At 51.9% G+C, this 19,872-nt stretch overlaps 1 protein-coding gene across 1 annotated transcript; it reads left to right on the top strand.

Annotated features, from left to right (window-relative positions):
- Positions 1–14,775: 14,775 nt before the first annotated feature.
- BATF (basic leucine zipper ATF-like transcription factor) lies at positions 14,776–19,872 on the top strand. The gene is made up of 3 exons (XM_008505205.2): positions 14,776–14,863; positions 16,579–16,683; positions 19,315–19,872. The coding sequence occupies exons 1-3, from the start codon at positions 14,798–14,800 to the stop codon at positions 19,519–19,521; spliced, it is 378 nt and encodes a 125-aa protein (XP_008503427.2). The 5' UTR covers positions 14,776–14,797; the 3' UTR covers positions 19,522–19,872.

A 19,872-nucleotide genomic window follows, 5' to 3' on the forward strand; every position in this document is an offset into this window, starting at 1 on the left:
TCATGGAATAGGTAGACAACAGTTCCTTTGAGTCCCTGCTGGGTCCTCACCTTGACTCAAACTGACATGCTGGGAAAGCTCCTGAATCTTGCTCTCAGTTTTGGCCAGTGCTGAGCACAGGTGTGAGGAATGAGAAGATAATCAGCCAGATTTGCTTCAGATGCTAGGACTTTATCAAGTTATCATTTCAGTATGAATAATCAAGCCCCGACACTCTTGTTGTCTTCATGACTCTTAGATATGAAGGCAGTGGGAAAGTGCCTCAGTCTAGACTGGGGCAAACCCCATCTCACACATGGGCACCACTGACGGTTGTCTCAGACAAGCAGTGATGCACCCAGTCTTCTCCCAGTTGGCGTCCAACCCATTACCAGTGTGGATAAGGCTACTTCGATGGAAACTGCAAATGAAAGAAGCTTTCAGCATCTGTTAGCAGATGCACACTCCCATCAGGAGCGCTGAAGCAGTTTTGAGAAGATGAGGTTGACCTGAATTTGACAACAGCATGGGAGGAGGTCTTCCCTGAACATGACTGCTTCTCTAGTGTGTGTTTTCTGCTCTGTAGCCTCCTTACCGAGCCCTGAACTTCTAGGGGTGTCTGGCATTAGTCCTTTCCCTGCCTCATATTCCTGGATTTCCCATTCCTTTCCACAGCTTCTGTCTTTAAGACCTCCCAAAAGGTTGCCAGCTGCCTGATACAGTGTGAAGCATGCTAGTTCTGTTACAGCCAAAGTTTTTGACCTGGGAGAATTTGTTGGCTGAGGTGCTCTAGAGGGGTGTGCAAGGTCAGGATCTGAAACAAAGCTGGTGGAGAAAAGCAGTGTCTGGCCCAGCAGCCACAGCCTACTGTGCAGCCCTTGAAGCTGGGCAGCTGTCCCTCTGCATTTCCTTCTGCCCAGACACTGCAGCAATGGCTCAGACCTGACCCATTTTTCAGCTGTTGCCAGGAGCCAATCTTGAGACTTCTGAGGAACACTATGCCTCTCATTGAACTCTGCTGAAAGGATGCAGAGATCTTTCTGGGCCTGCTTCCCTCTTCAAAACTTTATTTCCTTCTGCAAGGTGTACATGTTTAGGAGTTTCCAGGTTCCTGCAAATACCAGTTTCCTCTCTGATGGTCAGTGGGAGCTCCCAGTGGGACATCAGATGGTCCAGCCAAAGGCATCTCATGCTTTTTGCCCATGTGGTGAGTCTGTGCATTTATTTCCTTGTGTGGGGAATCCTTACCCACGTGCCACACACCTTCCAGCACCACAGGTAGAGCCACGGGTGCCAGCAATGGCCCTTCTCTGGCAAGTGGCCACACTGCAGTAAAGCTTCCTGCTATGAAAACAGCTGCCTCGGAAGAGCTATGCAAGGTGCCCTCTGAAATCAGGCATGCTAGAAGCAGCTAGCAAGGGCAGCTGCAGAAGAATGGTGTATCTGTATCAGTTCAATACTCCAGCCAAGGCTCAGACAGGAGCTTTCTGAGCTTTGGCAGTGCCCAGATGAGGTTTTGTTCAGTCTCCTGTATATCCTCCAAACAGCCTTGTGCTGCACTCCAGTCAGTACCAAGGGGTTTGGCACTCAGTTAAGAGCATTTCTTTTCAGGGGACTTGGTTAGGCTGTGAATCAATGAAGTTAAAACAGAGGGTTTGGGTTTCTGTTCTGGAAGCCAGAGTCTGTAGGTGTGGAGTGGAAAAGGCTCCGTTGCTGCTCAGCCCTGTCCTGAAAACCCCCCCTCATCCCTATAGGATATGGTCTATTTGTTGTTCCTGACTCTGGTATCATGTGTCCTCTCCAGCAGAGGAACAAATACTGCTATGGGACAGGTGGTCCTGCTGGACACCTTTCAGGGTGCTGCATTATAGTTGCATCTCTAGGGCATGAGCATGCCAGGCACAGCCCATGTTGTTCCATGCTCTGTGCTCCCAAACCCATAAGAGCAACAGTTGTACCTGTGGCAATATCCTCTCACCTGGATCCCCTTCACGGAAGAGCTGATAATGGGAATTTGCTCAGAAAACAGAAGGGAAGCTTCTCCAGCGTCAGGCAGATGCCTTCTGGCCATCCCAGCCCCACGTAGCCAGTGCTGGCTGCACCGCGGGCCTTTAGCAGAGCAGAGCTGATGGTACCGTGTGCTTCTGTGACAGGGCTTGGTGCCAGGCGTGCTGGAACTGACAGAACGACAGACGTGAAGCTGCTGCCAGCCCCGTGTCTCCCGGTCCATCCATTCGCCAGGCTGAGCCCCAAGCCCTGACGGTGCGCACACAGACGGACCCGTGGGTCCCCCACAGCTGGTTCCAGATAGCGTGGCACCGGGCACAGGAGCCCGGGAGTCGGCAGCCCCGCTGCAGCTACGGGTGTGCTGACCTCGTGCCTTACGGGCTGCTGGGCCGGCCTGAGGTTCGGCGGTGCTCAGCTGGGGGTACACGCTCTGCTCAGAGCACCGGCGGGCGGCTGCGCCGCGCACCTCCCGCGGGCCTGCGGAGCACGCAGCCTCCTGCTGCCCGCCTCCCTCTGCCCTCCGCTCTCCCGCGCCTCTGCCTCGCCACTTCCCTCTTGCGACCGCCCTCTGGAAACCCCCAGGGGCCGCTGTGGCCCCGGGAAGGATCCCCCCGCGCTCCCCACAGCGCCAGGTGGCGGGACCCAGGGCGGGGACGGCGGGAGCGCGGCCCGCCGGTAGGAGGCGCTGCGCAGCCGCGAGCGGCGGGTCGGGGTCCGGGGCGCCCCCTGCCGGCGGGAGCAGTACCGGGCGGGGCGGGCCCGGCAGGGGCTCCTCGGGGCCGTGCAGCGACCGAGCCCCCCCCGCCATCCTGTCCCGTCTCACCCCGGAGCCGCCTGCCTGTGCCCTCCTGAGCGCCCGACTGCAGCACTGCCTCCCGCTCCGGGGGATCCCGCGAGAGACAGGAGGTGTGGGAGCAGGTCCTGAGGAGGCCCACGGGAACGGGCAGCGGGCTGGAGCACCTCTGCTGTGCAGACAGGCGGGGAGCGGCGGAGTTACCGGCCTGAGGACGAGGAGGAGAAGGCTCCGGGGAGACCCTGTTGCAGCCTTGCAGTGTTCAAGGGGGCTTACGAGAACGATGGATAGGGAACTTTAACCAGGGCTGGTAGTTACTGTAGTTACTGTACTGCCTCAGGTAGTGATAGGACAAGGGGCAACAGATTTAATTAAACTGAAAGCGGATGTATCAGGAAGGAACTTTTTATGATGAGGATGATGAGACACTGGAACAGCTGTGGAAGCCACATCCCTGGAGGTGATCCAGTTCAGGCTGGACGGAGCTCTGAGCAACCTGCTCTATTGGAAGATGAGTCTGCCCTGTTAAAGGTTCTCTCCGACTTCTGTGATGCTGTGGCTTGTGGTGCAGTCCCGCAGTGTAAGATGGTTGTTGTCAGAGGCGTGTCTGACACGAATCTACCTGGTGTCACTTGTGCTTCCTAGCTGTTTTACCTGCAGACTCCTCTGCTTGCAAGATACCTGAGGTGGCTTAACAAGTGGGATCACCATCAGTAGCTCTCAAGCTGCCCACAGTCCCCCTCAGCTCATGCCCATCTCCTGTTTTGTGAGCTCCACATTTAGGCTGTAAACCTTGTGTTCCATCCCACACCCACCAGTTTGGGCAGGACCTTTCCCCAGGGCATAATAACACATTTTTCCTGAAGTCCAGGCAAATGAGCCCTATCACATTTCGATTGCTTAGATGCCTGTCTCAGTTTCTTGCTGTCCTTCACATGCAACCCCCAGTTCCTTCCACAAAGCCGCTCTCATGTCTTCTCCCCTAGGAAAAGAAAAGTGCAACTTTGTCCCAAAAGGACAAAAGTCCTGAGGCAGTGCAGGAGTGATGGGCTGAGGGCCCAGCTATTGTGGGTGGGTGTAAGCACTCCACACTTCCTTCTTGACGGACCTCTGGCAAGTATCAGGGCCCATGGGCAGCAGGAATCTGTTTTTCCTACAAGGATCCTTAGTCTTGCCAGCTCCTCATCCCTCTCTCCTGCAACTCAGAGTGATTACACAGCCCACTGTGCTCCTCAAAGCCAGGTCATGGCTCCCCTCCTTTCCTCCTTACCCTCTCCCCATCTGCTGTGCCCTCCTCCCCCACAGGTGCCCGTGCCTCCATGTGGTCCCAGATCCAAGGGCATCCAGCCCTCAAGCCCATGGCCACTCATGGGAAAAAGATGCTTGGAGGCCACCACTTTGCAGTTTTTTATAGCATCGTTCTCACTTTGTGCTTGAAAAGCTGCCTCCTCTGCCCTTCTTGGGAGGGGCTGAGGGCAACTCCATGACCCTGCGGTGAGTGGTATTAACTAATCTTTGCCAGTGACCTACCTCTCTTGTTTCATTTTGAACCAAGGGCAGCAGGTATTCATCTGTCTTTTTCCTTATTGGTTCTTCTACTAAACTTGCTGAAAAACAAGGCCCCCAAATCCCCAGCCTTGGTATTTACCAAAAGACACAGAAACTGCTTTGATTACCATTGGTGTCAGACTGTGCTGAGTGGCACTAGTGCTAGGTCCAGCAGGACCAGAGTCAGGGAGAACTCCTGCGCTGCCAGGATGACAGAAAAATGAGACAAAACAACTGGTTGCTTCCCTGGGACTGGAAACACCACCTGGCTGCCCATGCCTTTGTGTGTGCTTTGCTTATTTGTAATCACTGGTTTCTGGTGGTCAGGGCATGGGGGTGAGATAGCGGGAGGCAGATACCAGCTGTGGGAATGGCATCATGGGCATCCCTTGTCCCTGTGAAAGCACCATGCTCCTGCTGGGCTCAGAAAACTGCCCTGAAGGGCAGAGCCAGGTGGGTCATTTGTCCCCAGTTAAGGGCATGAGCCCCCTGCACCATATGGCTGGGGTGGGGCCATCTCTCTGGAATAACAGGGGAGGGCCGGGAGGATGCTGTCAGAGGTGGAAACATCCTGACTGGCAGGGAGCTCGCTGGCAGTGGCTCTGCCACTAGCCCTTTCTGTCTGATGAAAAAATCCTCCTCAGCACCTCCAAGGTCTACCTGGCTGGCAGGGCTGCCGGGAAGGGCTGGAATCCATGACAGCACTGCTGAGATTTGCCTTTTCTCTGCAGCTGAGTCCTCTGGAGCAGAGGCTCAGGACCAGCTGCCAGCTCAGGCTGGCTCCCCCACTACACCCAGATTTTCATTCCAGGTGCCGCCGGTGCCTGCGGTGCTTCCCCAAGCCTCGGTGCCTGAGGCAGCCTCAATGGCTCTGCCTGCACTCAGCTGGGTCTCCTGCCCAGCGCAGACACATTTCAGCTCCTCACAGCACCTGTGGAGAGAGGTCAGAGGAGAAGCTGGGGCTGGGGCTGGCAGGGCGGCACAGACCAAAACCAGGCTCTGCAGTCCAGGCATTTCCTGGGGCCAGGTTTGGGTTGGAGCTTGTTTGCAGATGCAGTGTGTGGTCGTGGGATGAGAGAGCTTAACATCACTGAGGCTTTGGATTTGTCTGTCAGGGTGCACAGGAAGTTAATCCAAACTATCTAAAGTAGTGGGCTAGTGCAGTGGTGTAAAATACTTCACCAGATGCCCTGCTGCTGAGTTAAAGTGGGTTTATTCTGTTTTGTTTTTTTAAGCAGTGTGACCAGCTCAAGCAGACTCCAGCACAGGGGATGCATTTGGCAGAGCAGGCAGTAAGACTGCCCGTGGTGATTAGCTCTCTGAGAGCAAAGTCTGTCCAGGGGGGAGAGAATGACTCCAGTTGTACCTAGCCACTTTAATTATGAATAAGAGCATCTGCCAAGGGGTTTACTGCATGTCAGTCACTTCCAAGTTTAATACAGTTTAGCCATTCTGAATGTCTCTGTGCAGACAGGCTCTCAGTTCTCCGTAGGTAAAGGAATGGCTTTCCCCTCTCCAGCCTTGTGTCCAGCTGTCCATGCACAGAGTGTGAACCGGGTACCGTAGGGTTTGGGGAAAGATTAGTCCCTGAGAAGGAGAAAAAACTCTTGTCACTGGAGGCAGAAGGTGGGCCACAGTGGTTAGGGCTGACAGCGCCATATATCTGTTCAGCTCCAGGGACTCTGCTAGACAAGATGGCCCCGTGTTAGCAAGGTGAGGGGCTTTTTCAGGTGTGGCTACCAGCAGAGTGAGCTGGAGCTCCAAGAAGATTACAGCAGGAAGCTACTTCCAGAAGCCTGCCTGGGTCTCAGCAGAAGCAGCATTTAGGTCTTTGTGCCCAGCCATTTCTCACTGCAGACATCTGTCACGTCTCAGATGAAGCTTCAGGAACAGGATCCTTTGCCAGTAACCACCTCCCTGTGCTGATGTTATCTAGTTTCTGCAGAATGAACTTGCTGAGTTGTCATCTGTGGCATTGTCAGGGGAAGTCCTGACTCCTGACACTGCAGTTCCTGCCTCTGCTTTGCCATGGCCCCAGTTCCAGCAGCAGCACCCAGACTGGTTGGATTTGCTGGACACCTGCTTGTGCTGAAATGGCCAAGGGACCTCTGGGGGAAAGTGACCAAGGCTTTGTCACAAGTCCACAGGCCCCAAATCCAGTGGAGCATCTGGGCAGGCTAACATGGAGTTTCTGGTTGTGAATAGAAGGTCTACTGACAGCTCATTGCAAGGTGGTGCTGAATGTGTGGTGACCAGACAGTTAGCAAGAGGAGAGTTACTCTAGAGCTAACTTGTGGGTACCAGCAAGTGCCTCTCAGTAGGTGGGCTGAAGGCTACTATGACATAGGCAAACTCCATGGGTACCAGCAGATTCACTGCTGCATTACACAGAATTTGCTGAAAGAGGCATCCCTTGTCTTCTGTGCAGACCTTCCCTGTAAGCAAAATGACCTGTTTCATTCTCCAGCTCCAGACAGCAGATGATGGGTGAGTGGCTAAGGTAGTCAAGGTGCTGGCACTGCTGTGTGACAGGCAGGACAATGACACCACTGTGTGATGGGGCAGAATGATGGCACGGCTGTGTGACATGGCAGGATGATGGCACCCCATGCTGCCATCATAACTGGCTGTCAAAACCAAACTCACTGCTTGAGACAAAATCTCCCAGGTGCAGGTTTGAGGTGTCTGAGGGAGAGGTGCAGAGCTGACTTAAATGTGGCTGCAGGCACCCACTGGGCTGCCTGTAGGACACCTGTGGATTGCACAAGTTTTAGAAGCAACACAGTCTTCCAGTGTACCCTGCTGGGCCGCCCCGTGTGTGACATGGAAGGGCCTGGTGACATATTTCTTCACCTAACAGCAACCATCTACTGGGGCTGCCTGGGCTGGGGCTGCTCAGTGTCAGGATTTGTATGCTGGGGTAGCAGCACCTCAGCATTTCTTCCAGCCACACTGCAGCATGCCTAAAGCATCAGCTGGCACCTAGCTGATGTTGATTAGGGTGCCAATGAGTTCAAGGCTGCACTCCAAATTCAGGGTAGAGCTACTTTCTGGGTCTCGCTCACGGTGCAGCAGTGGAGGAAGACTGCAGGAGGAATGGGTGAGGAAGAGCACTTCCATTCTTTATAACCATAATGTCATTGTAGACAGGTGAGGGACAGCTTCCCTAGTGTGTTGTGTTTGCTTCTGGTTGCCCTGCTGTGGAAGCAGAAGGTATCCAAAGATGGGTGCTGACCTAAATCAGGGCAGCAGGAAAATTTCCCTAAGCGAAGACTAAAAGTCCCTCTAGTTTAGAGTGGAAACTAGTGAAATGCCCCGTGATAGAGATGTGCAGAGAAATGCCTGGCTTAGAGATAAGTCTGTTCCCCTGCTCACCCCCTCACAAGATGTTCAAAGAAATGGAAAGACAACTCATTTCAAACTGGTAAACTGACACACTTCTCACAGAGCCAACAAACTGGTTTGTGCAGGTGGACAAGATGCCCTGTAGGCCAACAGTTTCAAAGATATAAAAAACATGGATGCCCAAAACTCAAGCTAAAAAAATTGTATTAAAACAGATAGAAGATGATATGGTTCTTGGGCACCTACTTTGGGGTTCCGGTAAAGAAGGGTTGGAAGGAGTTTCTGTCTTTTTTCTGTCCCCTCTTTGATGTCAGTGTTGGCAGTTATTAGTGACAGGAAGAGGACTGGCTCTTCAAGCCAGGGCCTTGCAACAGCACTGCTGGCACAGCTTAGGGTGCATCACTTCTTCCTCATTCCACCTCCAAAGCACTTCTGAGGACAATGTCCCACTATGAGGCTGAAAGTCATTTCTGTCTGGGCACAGGCACTGGAAGCCACTGCCAAAGCTGCAGGAAAAGCACCCATGCCTCAGGGGGCTGTGTAAGGAGCATCTCCGTGGTGGCAGGTCACTTAAATGTGAATGTGGAAAGCACAGGGTCAGTGGTCATTTGAAACTGCCCCCGCCCCCCCCTCCTTCTCTCTGAGCTCCCTGGGGAACTTGTTGGGGTTCACAAGCCCTCTGAAATAGCCAGCTGGTCATTGCCCTTGTCTGGGCAATGGACCACAAACCTCCCTTGACGTATTTCTCTCAAAGAGGCATTGAGGAGCCCTGAGCCAGCTGGGGCTCAGGGGGATGGGCCAGGCACAGGGCAGGGTCTCAGCTCCACCACTGCTTCCCCTGGCAGCCCACTCCAGGCAGACTCTGTCCCCGGGAGCTGCCAGCAAGGCAGAGCCAGGCGTGCCAGCCAGGGCTGCAGCAGCCTGTGCCAGAGCAGTGCCCAGGGCAGATGGGGCGTACAGACATTGGTGTGGGTCTTGATAACTCTGCCAGTGCAGCATAGCCAATCAGCACTATAGCACTATTTGCGCGGGTGCCAAGTTTACCCTCTGCACAGGTCCCCTGCCCTCTTCTCCACAGCTGTTCTGCTCCATGCTGCTGTCCTCCCTTGTGCCCCCTCTGATGCACCATGCTCCAGCACTGCTTATATGAGCACCAGGCATAACCTGAGCACAAGTGCCCAGCTACTTGTGCTAAACACCATGCTGTGTGAATTGAAGGGCTTGGGAAGCACTTATTCCCACCAAATGAGGTAGGGGTTAAGGGAGAACCAATATATGGACTCCTCTAAGCCAAAACATGACAGGTCCCATTGGGGCAGGATTACACTACTAGTGTGGATGCTGTTCATAGTCATCTCCTGATGAGATGTGTGTTTCAGAGTCTAGCTGCGAGAACATACCAGAAATAAGCTGTACTCAATCCTTGAGTGGCTTGAACATGTCTTATAGTGGTGGGTAGCGTTGAAGAACATTTTTCCTTTGAATGGAATAATGGGGCAGCCATATGATACACTTCAAAGTCATGTATTAATTTAAGAGATAAGTAAGGCATTCACCCTCTGCCATAGGGCAGGGCTGTAATAAATGCCCAGTGAATATCAAATGCCCCATCATGCTGTAGCCATCCTCTGGGAGCAAAATCTTTGCTGTTTAGTTGCTGTGGTTGGATTTGCTGCAGCACTAGCAGAGGCCCAAGCCTGGTCACTCTGGTGACAGGGTTGGAGAGCCACGTGTCTCTCCTGCCCTTGTGTAGCCTGTAAATGTGCACGCTGGGCAGCATGAAGGAAGCTGTGGCTATGGCCCCTTACCAGCACCAGTAAGTCTACCCCTGGGTGGATCAACCCTTCTGGTTAAACGGGTCACTGCCCTTCCTCTTTGGGCCTTCCCCATCATCACAGAACGAGACTGCCAGCGAGATGAGTCAAACCGTCAGACAACATCTGCACCCCATGCACGCCCCATCCACGCGCTTGGATAGTTCAGCCGGTGGGCTCAGCCTCAGGCAGCGGAAGCAAAGAAGCTCTTGGCTGACGGGGGGGTGTCTGGCAGCTGAGCCTTTTCATTGCCCCAGGAGTGTGTGCATTCAGTGTGGCTGGGTGGTCTGGTTCATTCCTGACCAGATCTCAGAGGATTGAGAACGCCTCTAGAGGCAATAATGAGAGATGTCTTCAATAGATGTACTCTGCTGATTTGGGATCTGCTGACCTGGAGAATCGTGTATGTGCGCAGCTGAGTGATTAGACATTTGGGGTGTAGATCACCTGTTTTCTTTCATCCTGGAAGCCTTCATCCAGTAAGGACTGGAAGTGTTCATGTGATTGGCATTTGCTCTCTGCTAGGTGGGATGAATTTGGTGGGACTGTGCTTGAGTGCTCCTGCCACAACCAAGCTCTCATACTCTCTCAGCTTGCTTGATGAAACAGCCCTGGTGATGGACACAAGCCAGGCTGGGGAAACTCTTCAAGTCACAGACAGGACTGACATGCTGAAAGAATAGGACATGCCAGAAGCTTCTCAGGAAAAAAACAAGGACTTTGTTCAACACCAGCATTCACTTAACATCTCTTATAAGTACTGAATCCCATGCGAGTCTTTAAACTCATGTGGGGAATGATAAGCAAAATGTTGCAATTGTCCAAATATTGGAGAAAAATATTTGCATAAAATGCTACATGCAAAGCAGAAACAACCTTGGTGGTTTATGGGAGGCTAAAGTTGGTAGCTGCTCTAGGTTTGATTTTTAAACAGCAATATGCACTGAATGGTCATGCAAAAAATTGGGTGAGATGCAGTTGGGGTAAGGATGCAGGATGGGGTAAGATGCAGTTTTAAATGCTGGTGTTCTAAGCCTGCAGCAGGTAAGGGGGCTGGAGTAGCAGGTTAACAAAAAAGCTCTAGCAACCATGGAGCTGAGGAAACTGCACAGGTAGAACGTAGAAATCTTTTTGGGCTTTGGGGGTAAAGGCACTGGCTGCAAATAAGGCTGAGAAAGGCCTCATGTGCTCTCTGGGCTTTGAGGAGCCAGTCTTCATATTATTTTCTTTAAATTTTATTTTGCCTTATTTAAACCCTGGGAACATAACTCTTACCCATCCCACACAGGCAGGATTCAACCTGGACCCTTTCCAACAAAGACTTGTTCACAGCCATTTCATATGAAGGGCCTTGAGTAAGTTTCTTGAACTGCCCATCCCAAGGTTTTCCTAACCTCATCTTACCTCGAACCTCAGACCTGAACGTGCAGACCTGCTGCTGTTGGAGCCTGTTGCTTCTTACCCTTTGCTGGTTGCACAGAAAACAGCTGATCACCCTTTCCATTACAACATATCAAAGGCTGCTCCTTCCTTCCCACCCACTTCCCTCCCTCAAGACTTTTGTTTTCTAGGTTAAACGGACCCAGCTTCTTCACTCCTTTCTCTTAGTGCAAGATTTCTATGTATTTATTCTTTGTATTGATTCCTCCTGGATTTTTCCACTTCTGGACCTCTTAAGGGGTCCCAGCCCTGCAAAGGCAGCGCAGGGCGGTTGTCTCCTCTGCCTTGCACCCAATGCTCAGCCCCTTTGTGACACCTCCATGCTGCTGGCAAAGCTGCAGCTTAGGAAGCTCTGCAACCCCCAGATTTTTCCCTGCCATTCTGCTGCCCAGTTGGTTATTCCCCAGCTCTTCTGCCTACAACTTGCTTTGCTTTACATTTGCCTTTGTTCTGGCTGAACTGCATCTTACCGCTTTCAAATTATTTCTCTGGCAGCTGAGACCACACTAAGCTCAGCCTCCAGAGTCTCTGCAGCCACTCTGTCTGTCCCAGAGAAAACAGGATTCCTTCAGCAGTTCCTGCTGTTATTCAGAAGGCACAAATGCAGAATGGGATGGCCCCACTCTAACCCTAAAACCCTCTGAAAACACCCCTGCTTCATCAAGCCAATATGCTGCCATATGGCAGTAATCTAACACTCATGAGCTCATCTGGTGCCACTGACAGTGGCTACACAGCTACTATAATTATGTCCAAGAAACCTAAATGATCCCAGAGAGAAACTCATGGGATGCTTTTCAGGGTGTAAATTTAGTCACCTAAATCAATTAGAATGCTGGCTTCTGAAGCTGCCTTTGTAGGAGGGGAGAGGGAGATCCTAGAGAGGGGCAGCAGAATACCAGCTCCTCATCTTGTGCCTGCAGAAGATGCCCAGGGCAACATCAGGAGAGCTCTGAGCAGACACTGCTGGAGCCCCACAGGTGGTTTCTGCTGTTCTGGGACAAGGGATTGCAGCTTTCTCCAAAGGAACAGCATGGGGCATGGCCTCAGGGAAGCAGGATGGGTCTTGCTTAGTCCAGGGGAGAGCTGTGAAGCTTCTGCCCACTGTCCTGCATGGAGATACTGTCTCATTTACAACACACTTATTCATTGATCACAGGAGACAGGAATTCACTAACATCGTAGCTAGCTTGAGAGTGAGGAGTGTGCTTGGGCAAGGAGGGAAGAGGGATGCTCTCTTACTACTGCTCAGCAAATACAGGTGTCCAAACCCTCTTCTACTGTCACTCTCCTGAGGTCTCTCCATCAGATGTTAATAGAAGTCCAGCTCTGGACAGACCAGGGTGCAGATCAAAACTTTACTCCTATGGATGAAAGAATACCCTTTGCTATAGCCATGTTCTGATCAGCTTTGCACTGATGGCACAGCTCCAGCTGGGCCACCCAGCTTCCCTGCAGAGCCTCTGGCCACTGCACTTGCTGCATTGCCTCCCCTCAGCCACCAGCCTCACTGGAGACAAAAGGAGGGAATTCAGCTAAATAACCCCAATAATGGAACAGAAATAATTTTCCCTGAGGAAGGAGTTCCCTCTGTCCTGGCCTGAGCAATAGGAGTCTACAAAGCAGGGTGGGTCAGCCTGCCTCTGAGACCTTGCTTGCCATCAGAGGAGTGTGGGTTTCCTCGGGAGAGCAGGAATCCATCGGTGTGCTTCCTGGAAAGGAAGTGCCCTGTGGGGTCACAGAGTGCAAAGGAAGTGTAGCAAAGCAGCAAGTGAATGCTTTTGCTGCCAGCCAGCGCCTCTGGAGTCCTGAACTCAGTGCCCTGTGAGCCCCTTGTCTCTACCTTTGGCTGCTCCATTCCCAGAGAAGCCCTGCCAGCTACAGAGGGGCTGCACTGACGGGTGATGGGCCCCTCAGGGTGGCTCCTGCTGAGCAAGCAGACCCTCACATTTGAAAGTGTGGAGGATCCCAGTGCTTCCCTACAACACACTGGAAGAAAAGATACACTCCAGGCTGTGAAACGTTCAGGTGATAGGGCCAAGGGTAGTGCACCAGTGCCACAGGATGTTTCTAAAGAGGGAAATGGGCCAAAATGGCTGCAAAACCAAACCTGCCAATAGTTTTACCCCAATGACACCTACATCTCAAGTGCCCTTGCTGATGCCCCGCTGCTGAGACTTGCTTGCTCCTCCTGCTTGTGGCGGGAGAAACTCAACCAAAATGCCAATATGCAATGAAAACCAGTAGCCTAGAACTGGGAATTGCTGATTTCCACAGAAGTGGGTTACTCTGGATGGGTTCCATGCCTGTTTCTATATCTGCTCCTCATGGCACATGTGAGAACTTGGACACTCCAGAGATGTGTGCTGCTGTCTGTGGATGGAGGGCCTGTTGGCACGTCTCCTGGTCCATCCTGCTGGCTGTGCTGTCATGAGCAGATCAGAAAGCAAATGGCTCCTTCACTGGCAGTTCCTGCTCCTGCGCTGTCACCTCCAGAGCCACAAGTTTGGGGTCCACTGGGAGCACTCCTGAAATACTGGTGTCACAGGGGCTGCTTGCATGTCTTCAGTCAACTGAGGCTTGTAGTAAGGATGTACTAAGGATGTCCCACACAGCACAGAACAGGGGAGTAACAAGAGGATGCAAAGCAGCTTCTCTTTGCTACTGTCTGCATGGGCCATGCCCACATTAGGTGCTGGAAAAGGGAGAATAGCAAGCAAACAATCTCCAAGATTCCATAAGGCTCCAGTCTCCCCATAGGCCTGTCCCAAATCTTAATGTCAGCTGTGGGGAGCAGGCAAAGAGTGAGAACACCTGCATGAAAATCTGACATCTCCTGGGGTGTAGCCAAGCTCATACGATGGTGTGGAGTATTAGGTCTCAGGTTTAGCTTCTGAATTCATAGACCACTACTTTAACAGTACTTTGATTTATGTGCCAGGGTTAATAATGCCTTTATGGACCAGTGGTCAGATACTGATGAATGTTGTAAAGTGCTAAAGATCTTTTCTTTATAGAAAATACCAGTACTGCCAAAACCAGTCCAAAGCTTCTACGATCCCAAGCCTTTCTTCTTAGATAGGGGTGATGCTTCATCACACACACGCAAGCCTGTTTGCACACAGGGTGTTTACGTCACACCTGCTGTGGGTACCCATCCTCAGGACCCACATCAGTGGTGGTGGGGGTGCAGGGTGGTGGGTTGTGGGGAGGTGGATGGCTGCCTGGGAACTTCCCCAGCTGCCCAAGACTGGACCCAACCTCCTGCCTGTGCAAGCTGGCACAGTGTGCAGTGCCCCTGGAATTTCTGGGGCTCCCAGCAGCACCTCCTCCACACTGCCCTCCTTTGAGGGTCCAGGTTTCACAGCCAGAGCTGGGGCTTTTCTTTCTTTCCATCTGTGCTGTTTATCTCAGAGAAAGCCCATCTAGGTGTTTTTCAACCACCTGAAGGTGTTTTTCAGGGGTTTTTTAGACTATTTTGAAGCTCGTTTTTCCCAGATGTGTTTTTTTCCCTTCTACCTCATTCTTCTTCTTTTTTTCTTTTTTGTTTTTTTGTTTCATTTTTCTTCTGTAACTTTTCTTCTTCGCCTTAAAGTTTCCGGTCACGTGACTTTCAGCTTACATCCCCAAGGTTCTGAGAAACCACAGGAGACTGAGACCTAAAGGGAAGGCGCAGAGTCGCAGAGAAGAGGCAGAGAAAGTGGCAGGGCTTGGGGCAGGAGGACAGTGTGTCTCTGGGAAGAGCAAGTGTTGGGAAGCCAAGGACCATCTCGGTGGGGACAGAGGAGAGGGAAGGGCAACGAGAGAGAAGGCAGGCACACCAAGAGCAGAAAGGAAGCTGAAGAGGCCCTGGGAGCCAGAGACAGGAGCCATGCCTCACAGCTCCGACAGCAGCGACTCCAGCAGCTTCAGCCAGTCTCCCCCTCCCAGCAAGCAGGTAAAAGGGGGACCCTTCTCCAGCTCTCCCCATCTCTCCCCAGCTGGAGAGTTGTGCTGTGGTGGTCAGGAGGAAAGGTGGCACTGGCTGGTGGTGTTTTCACAGCGCAGTATGGCAGGGCTTTCTAGGAACAGCTGTGGGGAGGGGGATGTGGGGCTGAGCTGAGAGTCCCAGCCACCCAGCTGGGTATGGGTGGAGAGAGGAGATTTGGTTACCTGGGGCTGTGCCAGGAGAAACTGGGGGCCCAGGACCCCCAGCCACTGTGGGTCCCACAACACATGCCAGGCAGGCAGCAGGCAGGAAGGTTCATTGTGAGACTCTGTGCTCTGGCCAAGAGTCTGAGTGTGCACTGCCACGCCATGGACCAGGACAGCTCAGGGGAACCTGCCTGCTTCCTACTGCCACTGAGAGTGCTCAGGACCCAGCAAAGCCTGGCCACTTGGGCTCTGTTTTCTCTTCAGCCTCAGAGGTATTTCAGCTCTGTAATGCTTGACTGAGAGATTGGTTTGTTGCACTGAGTACCTTAATGGTTGGTTGTTTCGCTGGCAGATACTGACAGGAGTCTGAGTTATTTCCATTGTCTTTTCTGGATAAGCTTTATTGTATTTGTCATTTGGCATTTCTTTTGGGGCTGGCAACAACAGCAAGAACCTTTACTTGGAAACCTGGGGATTATCATGCAGATGATTTTGGGCTTGTAACTAGAAATAAGAAAGCATCCTGCTAGTGAAGGGGATAAAGCACAGGCATTGCCAAAGATTGGGGACCTGGCCTGGTGCAGGATGTGGGAGCTGCTATGTCTGAGACATTTGTAAGGTATTGAAGGCAAGGATAAAACAGTTAAGTTCAAAGAAAGGATCTTGGGTGGGGTGGAGAGGGGAGAGGATGTGGACAGACTGACAGCCTGGGAAGATAACTTTGTGGCCAAGTTTTTGCAGTCCTGTGGGGAAGTGGTGGTGTGAATGTTATGGAGTCCACAAAAGAGGCAGTACAATATGAAAACAGAAGATGAAAGAGTGTGTGATGGTTTCAACTGTCAGAAGGCAGCATCAGGACCATTTCTCAGTGGAGGATGGCTGTGGCATGAAGCTTGTGACCTGGAGGTTGGAGACCTGTGTTCAGCCCTGCTCAACAGGCTTGGGAGTTTTGCAGTCAGCATTGCAGACATTGCAATGGGACTCCAGAAATAAAGTGAGCACAGAGATCAGAGAGCTCGAGCAAGAGATCTGGGGAAAATGCAAAAGCTCTGTGTGGCCACATTGCATTATAAGGGTCTGCAGCAAATAATATCTGCGGGAGAAAGGTGATGGAGAAGTGGTAGGACCAATGGGAATAAAGGAGAAAAACACAGGCTCTGAATCTCTGGGAAGATGGTTTATCCAAGGAGCTGTATTCCCACAGAGAGACAGGCAAGGGAAAAGCTTTCTGTTCAAGGAATTAAAACCATCTGTTATGGAGAGAGGTATTAACTCTGGTCCCTCAAGCCATATCCCCTAGGCCTGTGTCTTGGTGAAGGGAGAGTGATCATTTCTCATCTGTGCAGGGATGACCAAGGGTATCTCACTTCCCTGTTCTGGCAGTGGGGATGCCAAAAACATCACACATCCCTGGGGTATGGCTTTATCCTGATGCTGTGTCTCTTTTTCACCCAGTGCCTGGCAGGAGCGAGGCAAGGGAGGGGATGCCCCATTAATTTCCATGCCTTGTTTCCCTAGGACTCTTCTGATGACATGAGGAAAGTCCAAAGGAGGGAGAAGAATCGCATTGCTGCCCAGAAGAGCCGCCTGAGGCAGACCCAGAAAGCAGACACTCTGCACTTGGTGAGCACTCCTACCCTTCCCTGTCCCTGGCACTGAGGGTTCATATAGGTGACAACAAGCTTTTACCTTGGTGACTCAGAGAGAAGATGAATTGAGGTAGGACAGGAAAAATGAGGCCAGAGTCAGCACTCTCAGTAACACAGCCCAGGACGACTGCCACTGAAGCATCGAGTTCTGCAGCCAGTTTTGAATACACCTTTATCTCTCAGTCTGACAGTACTGATTGCCTTTCCTAACCTCTTCTGATTGGTTCAGTCAGAACCTAAATGAAAGCACACGCTCACCTGGGCTGACTCTCCCTGGGTTTGTGCTTCATGCCATCACTTATTAAGTGATGTGACAGTGTAAAAGAGACTGTTTTCTGAGGCAGTATCACTTTGGTATGGATGATGGTGCAACATGGAGTCGAATAGGCCATCTCTTCTGGTTTGTGCCCTGAGACACTATGCAGCATTGGTAAAGAAACATTAATTATTTTCTCATGTTTTTAAATGTCTTCATGGTAGCACTTGTCTCCTTTTCTACATCTACAATACATGGAGGTTTTTCCTGTCGTTTAGCATGGATTTTCCCTCCTGCGTTTTTATACTGCCATCCCACTCTCCTCTTCTGGTACCACTGGCCCCCCTGTAGCTCTTCCCAGTATGAAGAATCAGGCATCTGCTTTTCAGAAGAGATGGTCACTACTGTCTCTATGTGTTTAGGCAGGAGTGCATGGTCAGTGTCATAGCAGAGGGACTGGGTCCCTTTGCATTTTGCACATTGTTAAGCACAATCTGATGTGTTTTGGGTCACTGGCAGGCAGGATGCAGCACACACAGCCTGCAGTAGGCAGAGATCATCTTTATCCTAGCTTCCCTTTGAAAAGTGGCAGTCGGGATCATCTCCAGAGAACCATCCTTTAACTTAATGTTTTTCATATTCTGCTAGATCCCCATTTTTGGGAAGAATTGTTGAGAAGCCAGTATTCCTGAACCTTCCTCCTTACATACTGTCCTCAGTCCATATTTGGAACTGTGTTTAAGACAGAGATTTCACTGTTTTCTCAGTAGCTGATATCATTCTGAAGCTGATATGGCTCTAGGCTGATCACATTACATATGTCAGGAGTGAAAGTTCTGGGTGACTGTGCCTGAGATGGGTGAGGAGACACTCTTTAAAGTAATTCTAGAGGTGGATATGAGCTCTGAACCCTCAGAAGGAAAATCCTGCCTGAGCTGACCTCAGGACAAACAACCTGCTTTTGAGGATACTACTGCTCAGCAAGCACCAAGAGCACACACTCCTTGCCTTCCCACAGGAACAGAAGCAGAGGGGCTAAGCCCAGTTTGGTTTGGACAGATTAGATCCTGTGAGGCAACTGGAGAAATTCAGGGAGGCAAGTAGAGGATGGTTGCTGAATTTGTCCTAGTGTTTTTCTAATTACTGGTGATCAAAGACCCCTGTGCTCCTGGGTCCTTTCCCTTTTTTTGCATTTGCTTGGCTCGGTATCAGGGGCTTTGATTCTCTGATGAGATTCTGTCCAGAAGATCGTGGCTCAGCTGGAGCAATGGTGGTATGAAAGAAGGTAGCAGTTCCTTCTGCCTCAAGGCTTTGTAGCTTATGTTTTGAGGGCAATGAGTCTCGGGGAGGCTGGGGCTCCAGGTCCCTGGGTGATTCCCATCAGCTCCTGAGATTCAATGTCAGTCATGATTTCCAGAGCATATGGTCACATCTGAGAGATGCTCATCTGCTGTGTGATCTCCTCCTGTGACAGACACTAACTGCTGGGTGTTTGTCAACCTGTGTGCAGAGACCGGGCACAGGCAGAAGTCAGTGTGGCAGCAGCTTCACTTCACTGAGGTGGTGGTGCAGCTTTCCAGGGCCTTAGAGCACTGGGTCCTGCTCTGGCTCTCCTGGCTGAGTTACAGAGCTGACCACTGTGTCCTCCCTTCCTTTTCTGGCCCTGCCTAGGATATTGACTTCATGGTGGTCAGTGCCTGGAATGCTCCAGCCTGAAGCTGGCTGCACTTCAGCAACAGCAGTAGAGGTAGCAAAGACTGCAATGCAGGATGCGCATCTCAGGGCTGAGCATCCTTATTAACCCCTTTGTTGTTATTCTCCTGAGTAACAGTTTTAATTCCGTTGTTTTGAGGCCTCAGTTTCTCTTTTCTTCTGACTCAAGCATCTCCCCCTCCTCCCCACCATGCCGCTGGTTTCCCCAGCTGCCAGCAGGAAGCAGTGAGTCTTTTCTTTCCAGGGCAATGACAGGTTTCCTGTGGCAGGTGGTTTTCTGGTTAAAGACAGCGGTTATTCAGCACACCCTCCCCTCAGCCCCGCAACCCGGGAAGCGGCTGAGATGTGTGCATGTGTGAGAGGGAGCGAGAAACCTGGGGCGGGAGCGGGGCACAGTCACTTCTCGTAAGCTGGGGATGGGGATTGTGGCTGCGGCCGCTAACATCACGCCTGCGCCCGGCCCGGCTGGCTGGAGGAGTGGGGTTTGCCCAGGCCCGGCTTGGTGCCAAATTTACTGGAAACGTGTCATTCTGGAAACTCTGTGGGGCTGAGAGGTGTAGAACCGCAACCCCCATGTTCCTGGGTCATCCCTGTGGCTCCTGCACTGAGAGAGCTGCTGTGGTTTTGTCTCCTCAGGAGAGTGAAGACTTGGAGAGGCAGAATGCTGCCCTGCGCCGGGAGATCAAGCAGCTGACGGAGGAGATGAAGCACTTCGCCTCAGTGCTGAGTTCCCACGAACCGCTCTGCTCCATCCTAACATCCCCTCCACCACCTCCTGAAGTGCTTTATGCCACACACTCCTTCCACCAGCCGCACATCAGCTCCTCACGCTTCCAGCACTGAGCCAGCCAGCAGGACAGCAGCCTCTGGGCTCTACCCATGGCAAGAAGCAACTTTGTGGGGCTTGCTTTTCCACCCAAGGGAAAGGGACAGACAGACACCCTTTTTAAAGAGTGTAGTTGCCTGAGACTTGCTCCCCAAGCAGAAATGGCAGAGCCACCAGGAGACATCTTCGGGCAGTTTTCAGCTTGGATCCTAGGAAGAGGAAGCATTCACAAAAGGGCACCAACCCCCATCCCCAGTGCTTGCTGGGGCCCTGTGCCAGCGGCTGCTGCAGTGCACAGCAGACAGAGCTCCAGGGAGAGGAATGGGAGCAGGGGTGAGGGGGAAGGTTGGAAGCCAGAGAGTACCAGA

Source organism: Calypte anna, chromosome 5A, assembly GCF_003957555.1.
Source record: "Calypte anna isolate BGI_N300 chromosome 5A, bCalAnn1_v1.p, whole genome shotgun sequence".
NCBI lineage: Eukaryota > Metazoa > Chordata > Aves > Apodiformes > Trochilidae > Calypte > Calypte anna.

What these genes read in the sequence shown, in the direction of transcription:
- BATF (XM_008505205.2), top strand. Translation starts at nt 14,798, where the DNA reads ATGCCTCACAGCTCCGACAGCAGCGACTCCAGCAGCTTCAGCCAGTCT. An exon ending in CTCCCCCTCCCAGCAAGCAG is followed by an intron (nt 14,864 to 16,578) that starts GTAAAAGGGGGA and finishes TTGTTTCCCTAG; the next exon opens with GACTCTTCTGATGACATGAG. An exon ending in AAGCAGACACTCTGCACTTG is followed by an intron (nt 16,684 to 19,314) that starts GTGAGCACTCCT and finishes TTGTCTCCTCAG; the next exon opens with GAGAGTGAAGACTTGGAGAG.